The sequence below is a fragment of the Taurulus bubalis genome, assembly GCF_910589615.1.
Source record: "Taurulus bubalis genome assembly, chromosome: 21".
NCBI classification, from domain to species: domain Eukaryota; kingdom Metazoa; phylum Chordata; class Actinopteri; order Perciformes; family Cottidae; genus Taurulus; species Taurulus bubalis.
The window spans coordinates 7,582,269-7,595,079 of NC_136609.1; the positions used below are offsets into that span (position 1 = coordinate 7,582,269).

General features: G+C 44.0%; 1 protein-coding gene across 1 annotated transcript; it reads right to left on the minus strand.

Annotated features, from left to right (window-relative positions):
• Positions 1–7,988: 7,988 nt before the first annotated feature.
• On the minus strand, positions 7,989–11,484 carry LOC306753175 (homeobox protein engrailed-1-B-like; the record flags this gene model as incomplete). The annotated part of the gene is made up of 2 exons (XM_079237032.1): positions 7,989–8,761; positions 10,935–11,484. 2 exons carry the CDS (start codon positions 11,482–11,484, stop codon positions 8,439–8,441), a joined length of 873 nt encoding a protein of 290 aa, XP_079093158.1. The 3' UTR covers positions 7,989–8,438.
• Positions 11,485–12,811: the final 1,327 nt, after the last annotated feature.

A 12,811-nucleotide genomic window follows, 5' to 3' on the forward strand; every position in this document is an offset into this window, starting at 1 on the left:
TTGTTTTTCATATCCTGTGAGCGGCTTAACTTAAACATGCACATATGAGGAGTGTAAACGAGTAAAGAGTAAGTCAACACCGGAAATGACAATATTTAAGTACTTCCTGCGTAGGCCCCGCCCACACCTGGCATGAATCCAAATTCAGTTTTTTTTCGTACATAAACGGACACATGACCAAACGCCGCAGCAAAAAACTCGACAAAATCATAACTGCAAAAGGGGCTTCGTCTAGCACACACATGTACATGACAGCAAAAGAGGATGATGAAGATGAAACACATGCACCCTGAGAGACTGACGACACACACACACACACACACACACACATCCACAGAGTTATGCTTTAGATGGTATGTAGCAGACCACACATTGTGCCGGCTGTGTGTTAAAACAGTTATTCACGGTCTCGCATTCTGCTGCCCAGATTCAGAGATGAGTTGCCCTGGTAATCTGAACTTCTGGCCATCTTGTGTGTGTGTCTGTGTGTGTATGATAATGTGTGCATATGTGCATGTAAATATATCTTTGAGAGCACATGTTTGAAAGAACTTATATCACGTTATGCTTACTGTATATGAACTTAATTGATTGAGCTTAACTGCAGCAAATTGGATTCAGCGTCACGGCGGAGCGGCCAGACTCCCTGAGTACGAGGAGCGTTACTGTCTTTTGTCAAGCGAGGCTTCATAAATAACTTCCACTTCCTCCTCTGGATGGCAGCCAGTGGCTCTTTCCCTATAAACCTCACAAGCTCCCCGGCTTCCTCCGAGCAGCCGACTGCAAAATGGACTGGCGGCCCTTTGGCCCCCGGGGGAGTTCAGAGCTGAGGAGGAACGGACGCGTTCCCACTGAGAAGTGTGTCAGGTGTGCGGGTATCTGTACAGAACCCGACATGCTGCTAGCTTTGTATTCCTGTTAGCTTTGTGTTTCTGTTAGATTTGTATTCCTGCTATAGTTTTGTGTTCCTGTTAGCTTTGTATTCCTGTTAGCTTTGTGTTCCTGTTAGCTTTGTGTTTCTGTTAGCCTTGTATTCCTGTTAGCTTTGTGTTTCTGTTAGCTTTGTATTCCTGCTATAGCTTTGTGTTCCTGTTAGCTTTTCATTCCTGTTAGCTTTGTATTCCTGTTTGCTTTGTATTCCTGTTAGCTTTGTGTTTCTGTTAGTGTTGTATTCCTGTTAGCTTTGTGTTTCTGTTAGCGTTTTGTTAGCTTGTATTCCTGTTAGCTTTGTGTTCCTGTTAGCTTTGTATTCCTGTTAGCTTTGTATTCCTGTTAGCTTTGTGTTTCTGTTAGTGTTGTATTCCTGTTAGCTTTGTGTTTCTGTTAGCGTTGCATTCCTGTTAGCTTTGTGTTTCTGTTAGTGTTGTATTACTTTTAGCTTTGTGTTTCTGTTAGTGTTCTATTCCTGTTAGCTTTGTGTTTCTGTTAGCGTCCTGTTAGCTTTGTATTCCTGTTAGCTTTGTGTTCATGTTAGCTTTGTGTTCCTGTTAACTTTGTATTCTAAGCTGGCACCAAAAACACAAAACAACCCAAAGGAATGTAGCGATTCCGATTTTTTTTTTTTTACGGACTTTGTGTACTTTTATTTGGAGCGCTAGCATCACAGAAGGGGCCGATGCTGCGTTCCAGACCACTCAGAGGTCGGCAGTTCAAATTTCCAACTTCTGACCTGCAGGCGTAAAAGAAAAACATGGCCGACCGAGACAAGCTGATGTTTTTCTTTGGCAAATGAGCACACAAGGGAATTTTTTTCTGTAAATCTTTTCTTTCTTTCAGAGATGGCAACATATTTGGACATCAATTTACATGCAACAACAGGTTTTACTGTATGACAGCATGTTTTATTTTAATTAAATACATTGCCTTTTAGTTGATGTGTTGCCATTTACAACGTGCACAAGGTTGGACAATTCCGGGTTGTCTTTAAACGCAGTAAAAAAAAAAAAGTCAAATATACTGACTTGTGGGTTTAATGTAGGGGGCTCTACTCCTGCAGAAAGAGAAATACAACTTCCATTTTGACTTTTTAATAATAACATTTTGACACTGAGGATCAATATACTGACAAAAAGTCAGCAAAAGTGCTTTTATTTCAAGCGTCGTTTTCAGTTGAAATTTAAAGAACACTGCTCGCCTGCTGTCTCCTACGGCTCACACGAATGCACACATGCACACGAAAGTGCCGCCCCACATTCATCATGCCACTTGAGCAGTGATAGTGCTCCAGGGGGGGGCCAACAGCGAGAAGTCTTCCCATACGCCGGGTGGCCCGCGGAGAGGCCCCACGCACGGGGATGACATCAGCGCTCAGCCTGGAGGAGGCTGTGACAGCCGTATGTAAATTGAATATGACTAATCGCTTACCCGCATCACCTCCAGGCCGGCCGCGATGAAAGATGGAGGGAGAGCTCTCCACAGTGTTTGAAGTGTGAGAAAGAGGGTAAGAAGGTAGGATTTCTTCTTTTTTTTAAGTCCGCAAATAATAGTAATATGAATATAGGTCAATACCCTCGGCCCTGCTGTCACTCACCACAGTGCTGATCTATAGGATCTACACTGGGCACACATGGATGGTTGTGGTGTCTGTGTTCTCATCACTTTACGGGCTGACTGGACCAACAGACCCCCCCCCAAACAATGTGGTGCACTGCTTTAACAGCCAATCCCTTTCTCTAAGCGTTAAAGGGGGGAGCAGATGGGGAGATTGTCATCGGTGACCATCTTCTTCTTACAGCTTTGGTTTCCTCGAGTGAAGTGGATCACACACACACAGAGGAGAAGAGAGGCAGAGTGAGACAGGCAGTGGGAAGATAAAGTGCTTCCACATGTGCGAGGCATGGAGGAGGAGGAGGAGGAGGAGGAGGAGGAGGAGGAGGAGGAGGAGGAGGAGGAGGAGAGGTACGTGTGACCACCCATACAACGGGGGAATCCCAGGTGTCCTCTCCTTTTGTTCTCGCCGTGGTTTCTGTGTGCATCAGGCTCTCGCCGTGAGAATGAGTGTGAGATAGCGTGTTGCATACGTCGTCGTGTGTCATCCACCCGGCCCTTTTGTTTTTCCCTCTTTTCTCGTGGAATACAGATGTTTCCTTCACGTTTCCGCACCTCGCCGCTGTTTTGCAGTCAAACTCCTCGCACGGATTAATGCGCTGCATGTGATGACTTATTTTGATGTCGATGAAGCAGATAAAACTTTTTTTTTAAGTATCGCACGCCGCATAGCTGTGATGGAATTTCAGCAACGCCTGCTTTTTTATTAGGGCTAGAGAACTGCGCCGCCTCCCCAGTAGCATGTTATTTATTGGAAGATTACATCGCATCTTTAAAAAAACTAAAACAAAAACAGAGTTGGTTGAGGATGACTGGATTCTCGGGGACCAAAGAAAGTCACATCTTCGCCCCTATATGACATAGATTTCGAACATTTGATTCATGTAATTCCAGTGCTGTTTTATTAAAAACATGCAAGACCCCATGGAAAAAAGCAGTTTTTACAGAGAAGGAAGCCGTCCTTTGAACGTGAAAAGGGAGTCTCTTGACTCTCTCTTTAGGCCTGAACCAGTCTGCATTACATCCAGTGTTTTCGTGATACCCCTCCACCACCACCACCCTCTCCACACCCCCTTCCTTCAAATCACCCCCTGTTGGGCAGAGTAAACAAGAGGCGCTGTGTATATCCTCCATGTAATCTGGATTTAGCTCGGTGAGATGGCGGCTGTTGGAGCAGAGGGCCCCCCTGGACGCTCAGCTGCATTGTGGGAGGTTCCCTCTCAATGCCACCTTTGTCTGTCAGAGTCTGTGTTTGTGTGTGCGTGTGTGCATGTGTGTGTGTGTGAGTTGGAGATAGTCCAGTTGACAGCCCACAATAAGTCATGAGTAAACTTCCCCCGCGGTGAGAACCGATCTTGGTATACGTGAACGCTTGAAAACACCCTGGACTCAGACACACACACACACACACACACACACACACACACACACACACACACACACACACTGCAAATGTTCTTCCAAGTCAAGTGCAAAGAGGACTTGACCCCTCTATGGTTCACAGACAAACCAATAACATTAGTGAGGACTAAGTTCCAGCTGTAATTCATACTAATCTTTCACACATTTAACCGACTGAAACTCAAATCCAACTTGATTTAAGACTGGAATCTGAGTTGTTTTGCATTTATTTTACCATATAAGAAATTATTATTATTATTAGTTTGATGATCTACAGCTAAAGCAAGAGAGCAGCTACATTGTCTATAGCTAGCCGGTGAGTTAGTATGTGTCACCTAAAAATGTTCAGTATTACATATACTTAAAAAAAGTAATTAGTTTGGCCTTGGCATTCGAGCTAGCAAGTGCTAACTGGCTAAACTCTGTGGTAGTTGCTCATTTGAGCAGCAGGAGGCTCGTAATTGGCTGAAAGATGAGAGGTGGGCGGGCGACACTAACAGACATGAAGAAGTAAAGTGTGCCATTATGAAAATAAAAAATAAGGAAAGTGGCAAGAAATAAAAGCTGAACTCTGACGGGACTGAGCAGTTTGATCCAACAGACAAACTCCATTAAAACCAATGAAAACAATAGATCCTGTGTTCCCATCATGCACCTGGATGAGGTGTTAATCCTTTATACATGTTAGTCCATTATGGAGGCAGCAGCCAGGAAGGAATCCCTCTAAACTTGTGTGTGTGTGTGTGTGTGTGTGTGTGTGTGTGTGTGTGTGTAAGCGGTCTCTCGCCTTTTTGTTATTTTATTTTTTTAAATAATGTGCACATGCTCGTGCGTCTCTGCGTGGCCGCGTTTCATTGCGCGTGCACGTATATTCGTCTTCCACTTCCGTGTTGACGTGCATTTTCCAGCAGCAGCTTGCAAAACAAACACTCAGTTCGCGCGGACTGGTGAGGTCACCGCCCCTCTTGGTTTGAGTGACAGGTGGTTGGCCCGCATGCTTCTGCAGGAGGGGAGTTATGTATGTGTTTTACTTAACTTTTGTAGTTAAATAAAAGTAGAAATAAAAGTAGTGCGTTCGGAATTTTCTAAGTAAAAGTACATTATTGTTGTCAGATAAGAACTTCGTGTCTCGTTATGCAGACACTCTTTATAAAATGTAGATTATTATATTGTGTTTCGTCCGAGGTGGAGCCAATAACTACTTTATGTAGTGTACTTAACTATTAGAATGCGTCATATTGTATCAGCTTCATTGCAGTGTAATTCTTTGTTGCATCCGGTGCCTCGTGGAATGTAACATTCCTCATTATATATATATTTTTTAAATAAAACCTATTTAATTAGCTAATTTCAGACGCGTGAATTACGCACCAACGCCACCTCTGCTGTACTTTGTGCGGATATTATTATATAACATGTTCTCGGGTTGAGGCCCCGAATACAAAACTCCCTCCCTTTTTTTTTTAAAGCACCAGAGATTTCCAGAGTGTATTCTCCTTTTTATTGCTTTCATTTGCATATAAATTAAATCCATATTGTGCCTGCGAGGCAGACTATGCTAACTATGCAAACGATCCCCGGCTTTTCTTTGTTTTACAGATAAACCCTCCGCTCCCTAAACGACGAGGTGGCAGAGGAGGGGGGGAGTCATCTCGCTGTTTCATAATTGTATGAATTTTAAATACATTGTCAGCGGATCCTCTTCCGCGTGCACAGCGGGGAATGAGCCTATGATATTAGGAGCTGTGCATGGGGTTATAATGGCAGCCTCTTCACCTCTGTGCACACAGACACACACAGACACACAGAACCCCCCCCCCCCCCCCCCCCACACACACACACACACACACACACACACACACACACACACACACACACAGACACACACACAGACACACACACGTGCGGGCCAGATGGCCACCAAGCCCGCGTGTGTAACTTTTCCTCAGCACAAAAACAAACCCTTCATTCAACTCCTATTCACAACAAAGTGCGTTACGCAGTCCCCTGGAAGTGTCTTAAAATGTGCGTTAGACCCACAGAGGCCCATCTGAAGAGACGTGCATGATACACCGATGTGTGTCATTGCACATGAAATCGAGCCCTATGAATATTCATTCACAAATTTCAGTGACATTAAATTATTCCTAATATTGCTGTTGCCCTCGAGGTTTCACTGCTGCTGCACAGATATATGCTGCACTTTTTTTGTTTGTTTAAAGCAGGTTAACCTGCACAAGAGCTCTGCTGCCGACTGCGACATCAAGATGAAAAGCAAGAATCCCTGCATGAAATATGGAGTTTTAAAAATAATCATAAATAAATATGAGCAAAATCTTGTTTAAAAAAATCCAATACAATCAAATGTTGCACATTAACAGGCGCATGTGACGGTCAAGTAAATAAATAAGGTCTTTATAATTTAATTTAAAAAGATGAGGTGTTAATTAAACGTGAAATAACCTGCCTATATAAACCATAGCGAGTCCCTGCTCGTCATTATTAAAATCAATTATTAACACGCTATGCTGTGTTCTTATTAAATCCCCCGCTCTATAGGCTGAGCACCAACACGCAGCACTTGGAATAATTAAAAAGCCCAAAACGCGGAGGCCGTGAACTCCTCCGCCGCAGACCTCTGCAGGCTCGTTAGCTCTTAATTAAATAATCCGGTTGTTGGTGAGCAGACTCTTTTCATAGAGATGTTCAGATTTAAAGCCTTCGCTTTCTCATCAATTACACAATGCGATCAGAGGGAGACTTCTCCTCTGGCGTATTTATGTGTGTTAGGGAAAATATATCTGCTTTCACTGTCATGGCAAATAACTCGGCACACATATTAGAAGCTTTTTTTTCAAGTTTTCAGAGGAGGTTTACGCCTCATTTGATGCAAAATGTCTTACAAGGAAGCGTTTTTTTTCTTCTTTTATAATTGGAGACAATAGGATTAAAAAATATAAGTAGCTAAACAGGATAATGTAAGTGGAAATGACTGCGAATTATAAAAGAGGCCGAACTGGTTTACATGATGATATGAATCTCACTTTCCCTGAGAGTATAGACGAAGTGAAATTAAAAACGAAGTGCGTTTTTGTGCCTTTGTAATGTGTTTTCCTTCAACAGCCCCATGAAAATGTAAATGAAATTTCTAAAAATAATATATTTTTTTTAAACTCCCATGCGTTGAGAAACAATCAACAAGAGCTAGAAACCACTTCCCCGTCATCATACAATCACATGCAGGGACCTCAACTTTGTCTGCTCACGCTGACCTTGAGCACACACACACACACACACACACACACACACACACACACACACACACACACACACACACACACACACACACCCGCCATGTCACAGGGTTCACAGCCAGGCTCCATCAAACCTGAACCTGAGGTCACGTGAGGTCAAACAGGCCACATGTACCCCATGTTCCTCCCTCACAGCAGAGAAGAAGCTCCCTGACCCTGACAGGGTTTTTCAGTGAATGTATTCATTCCATTTACGCTCCAGGAATCCAAGCGAGTGAAACCTCACCAGAGATGTTAAACCTTGTAAATGCAGGAATAGATTAATAGGTGAAACGCTATCCATTATGGGGAAACAAGCGGTGTCTGATTAGTGAAACAGGAACTGCAGAGTCCTTGTGTGTGCGTGCCATCATCTCACATAGAAAATAATACTTTAAAAAAAATAAGAAGGTTAAATCATCCATATGATAGTGAGAAATAATTTTAAAGCCTTATTAAATAGGGGTTACTCCTGTATATTTGCTGCATGAACTATGTTTTATGTTTATAGGCATTTTGGGAAGTCCAGTTCAAGCCGTGCTGGTTGTGAGGTTGGAGTGACAACGTTATAATAATAATAATAATAATAATAATAATAATTATAATAAAATTGCCCTTCACTATTTTCTTCTTAAAATTCCAACTACTAAATGAAATTAAATAAATAATTTCCGCTGATAAAAAATATGCTTTTTTTCCTGTGGGAACGGATGAAAGAAGGAAAAGTTTAGGTCCATATCGACCGCTCTCTCTTTATTTCAGACTACACGTGAACATATTAAAAATCTTTGGCTTGTTTTGAGTCTGCGGGCTGGTGTGTGGAGGGGAGAACGTGGCGCTATGTGAAGACATGGGGACCACAAAAACACTACAAACCTAAAGAACCAGTTCGACATCCTATAACAGTGAGGACAGACAGGAAGGATCCGGGTGAGCGGTGAAATTAAATATACTGTATACAACATGATAACAGTTTTTGGCTATATAAACTTTAATAACGATCGTTCATTTATATAATTATGTCCATATACTGTCACCATAAACAGAAATCTGTGTTTTTAAATAGCGTCTCCACTTCCAGTTTATTTTTTTCTCCTTTCTTTTTTCCATTTCGATCGTCATTATCTCCAAAAGCCCCAAAAAGTCAGGTGGCGGCCCTCGGCGGGGCCGCGCCTGGGCGGGAGCGCGCCCGGGCCTCTACTCGCTGTCCTCCTTGTCCTCCTGCACGGTGGTGGTGGAGTGGTTGTACAGTCCTTGGGCCATGAGCTGCAGGGCCAGCCCGTTCTTGTAGCCGGTGGCCTTTTTGATCTTGGCCCGCTTGTTCTGGAACCAGATCTTGATCTGGGACTCGTTGAGGTTGAGTTCCTGCGCCAGCGCCTGTCTGCGCTGCTCCGTGATGTACCGGTTGGCCTGGAACTCGGTTTTCAGTCTCTGCAGCTGCTCGGCGGTGAACGCCGTCCGGGGCCGCTTGTCCTCTTTGGGGCTGCTCTTCTTCTTTTTCAGTTTGCGTGTCCTCGGGCCTGGCGTGGAAACAACAATGGGAATAAAATATTTATTCTACTGCCTCAGCAAGAGCACAGCGTGGGCATCAAATGTAGGTCACCTCCTAAAACACGCTCGATCAATTCGTCTGCTTGAGTCTTCACAATAAAAATATATAATACTTTATAATAACACGCTATGAAGCATTAGTTAATACTTCATTTGCATGGTGAATTCATCATATATAAAGTGTGCAACAATGCTTTATTAATAATGAATTAAGTGTTTCTCATACTTAACTAATGCTTTGTAGCGTGCAGTTACACACAGCTCGGATCCACGGCGGCCTCGTCCCAACACCAGGATGTACTCATAACCATATTCACCATAAAGCTATTCCATGCGGATTCTTCCACACATTTAAAAACAAAAGAGCAATAACACACTGACCGAGTTCCAGTCATTTTAACTTATTTTAAATCATTTATAGAGAATTGTAGCGAAGCGCTTGTGACTAATTCCTCCGCCGCGCAATATAGGGCCATACAGCGGGTCTGACATCACGTGATTATGAATTCATATCCAACTAATATTAACTGGTATTGAATCCGAGAGAGCCTCCTCGGGTCACGTGTGTGTGTGTGTGTGTGTGTCTAGAGTAGAGTTATGACGCATTCATAAAGTTGTATTGCATTCATAAAGTTGTATTGCATTGCCGTAACGTGGCGAAATGAACGCAGAGCTCACGTAGCATGGATTAGCACGAGACCACAAACTGTCACAACATCCCGCAGCTCCACCCCGCCGCGTGGGGCGAGGAGCCGGGACGTTAACACGAGCTGCACACACTTTAAGAAAGAAAGAAAGAAAAGGCACGCGATAAACGGAAATAAAATGAAACAAAAAGTAACGGCAGGGCCTTTGACCTTCGTCCCTCGTTTCTCTAGAACTGAGCAGGAGAGCACGAGCCGCTAAACACAACAACACGTGAGTGTTAATTCTCCACGAGGAGGTTAAAATTAGGTATTGTGTCCAATTATACGACACATTTTTGACTTGTTGTTGCTGCTGTTGCTGTTATTATAATTGATATTTAAGAGCACTTATTTTCACTGTAAATTACAAGCTTATAAATACTTGAATGCATCCCCTGGACAAACCATAGCTGACAGTCACCCGTTCAGGTTAAAAGGAAATAATTGCAGTGAATTAAAATGTAATTCTCTGTTTTGTTACACATATTATTATATATTTGTAAAATAAAGCACAATGACTGCAGATATTCTGGCCCCATGTGTTTCATTTCGTTACATTTATTTGATATATAATAAAAACGTGCACTGCATTTTGAAAAATACGCCTCGTCTATGGGATCATTTATTGAGGTAAAACATATATATGGTAACAAAAACGGGTGAAAGGGACGCGGTGAAGTTGTTTTGTGGCTTTAAAAAAAAAAGTATCAGTATAATATCTGCGTAATGTTAACGTAAATGATACCTCGGGCTGCTATCTGCCACAATACAGCTGCGGTGTCGGAGCCGTGTATCTATACTGATATAGTTCAGCTATGAAATATAATCCATAATCAATCATACATTTCTGAGAACATGCGCTGTCTTTTGCTTACGCAGAGGAAAACATCTCAACGAATACAGACTTGCACCACAACGGAGGCCTTATAATACATGTATTACTACTTTCATCCATAAAGGGAATTAGACATTGCATTGGAAATTATTCCCACGTTTGAGCTGACTAAATTGCACATTAATAAATATCCTGCAACACAGATGAGACACTTTATCCCATAATGCGATTGTATTTCTGTGTGTGTGTGGGTGTGTGTGGGTGTGGGTGTGTGTGTGTGTGTGTGTGTGTGTGTGTGTGTGTGTGTGTGAGTGTGAGTGTGAGACAGAGAGAAGAGTAATATAAATGACCTGTTTGGTTTATGACCTTATACTTACACTATTCATTTTTATTTTGGTAATGTCTGTCCCTATTTAATTTAAATAAATAATTGTTTTTTTAAAATGTAGTTAAATTCACACTGGAAAGCATTAAGCTACATATACAAAATAAAATACTATGTCATGGATAACTCTGAAGGAGTTTAATAATACTGGAGGAAGACGCGGCTGTCAACCCGACCGAGCTCCCCGGCAATCAAACCCCGCAGGCGGACGAATTCGGGGACTATTAGCGCCTTACCAGATGAGGGCCGGTCCGAGTAGCGCGTGCAGTAAACCCACGCGGGCCACAGCATCGGCTGGCTCTCCTTCGTGGGCGTGGAGCCTCCATTGCTACCGCTCACGACCATTATCGACGAGGGGCTGTCCGCATATCTGCCGCTGCCGGCGCCCGCCGCCTCGCCCGGTTTCGACGACTTCTGCTTGGACGAGGGCGAGGAGGACGTGGACGAGGACGACGAGGAAGAGGAGGAGGAGGAGGGCGACGAAGAGGGGCTGTCGCTGCTGCAGTTGGAGTCCAGGCAGAGGCTGCCGGCGTGCGGCGGCCTCGCGCCCAGCGGGTTGACGTTCTCCCGGCCCGGCGTCTGGCTACGCTCGCGGTGGCCGGGCTCCTTCCGGCAGCCGAAGTCCGGCCGCAGGATGTTGTCGATGAAAAAGTTCGTGGTTCGGTGGGCCTGCTGGGCCGCCTGGTGGGGTAAAATCACGGGAGGGGATGGGAGGTTTGGCGACAGGGACATGCTCTCCTCCTCGGTCGAGTCCCGGCTGCCGTGGGGCTCCTTCCGCTCCTCCATACAGAAATGTTCGGCCTCTCCGCGCCAAACTTCCACTTGTTGCTCGCGCTCCAGTCCGCCCTCTCGGTATCCAGTTCAGTCGGACGGCATGTAAAATGCACAAAACGAGCCTCTGTCGCTGGAGAAGAACGACCAAACACCTGCGCTAATGTTGATATCACCTACAGCGGCGACATGTCTCCTAAAACCCGTCCGAGACCTCCACGCGCACAACTCCACGCTCTGCCCGCTGTCCCTGCCGCTCTCCGCTGCTGCAGCGTAATATCTGTGTATTCGCTCTTCCTAAACTCCCCTAAAACCTTCACCCCCTCTCCTCCTCCTCCGTGTGTTTCTTTCTCCCAGCCGGAAGCACGTGTGCGCGTTCACGTGCAAGCGGACCAATCGGGCGCGGAGATCGTCCCTGTCACAATTGACGACGTCCAATGAGGTGGTTCAGGGAGCGCTTTGAGCGCGAGCACGCGCTACAACATAGAGGTCCCCTCCCCTGTGCGCGCGTAGTTCGATCGATTTCGGGGAAGCGCACGTGCGCACACACGCACGCAGCAGCAAAACAAAAACAACAGCGGGACGGCCACCATTATACATGTTACAGTGCCTGAAGTACTCTTTCTTCAATCACATATTGTTTACTTATATCCTAAACGTACATGCATTTATGAGAAATGTATATTAATAATGTGACTAAAACAATATATTTTGAATTTAGTTGAAGCTCGGCTAGGCAGGTGTTTATGGTCAGCGTTGACTCCAAAATGCCCAAAATGGAGGTGATATTTTCACAAAATGTTGCTATTATAGAATGAAATCTAAGTAAGCTAAACGTCTCTAAAAAGGTCTATACTTTTGTCATTGTCATTTCCTTTTTTTTTTACATTTTATATTATTTTTATTAGACTTTCTTCTCTTTCTTTCTCCTCCCGCGTGACGCATTTATCCTATTCGTGATTTAAACACCCTGATTTTGTACACACACTATTTGTATTTTTTTGTAAAAGAGTATATAAAGTTTTAAAAGCACAATGACGACTTACAGCGCCGGAATGTGTCTCGATAGTGGCTTTGTAAAAAAATAAAAAATAAAGATCTCTAATAAGAATAAAATCGCCACCATGCAGGCTCTAATTGGCGATTTGAAATAATAACATGAATAATCATAAAAGCAACAGCATGAAAGCGGGGACGTGTTGATGGTGAAATCTTTATCCCACAGGCCGGAGTAAGGAGCCGTGGCTACTTAATTAAATTCCAATTAGGGACAGTATCAATATGCTGTTTAGCCGCAGCCCTTTGTGGGCAAACGAGCACTCAGCGCGCTCTTATCTGCGCG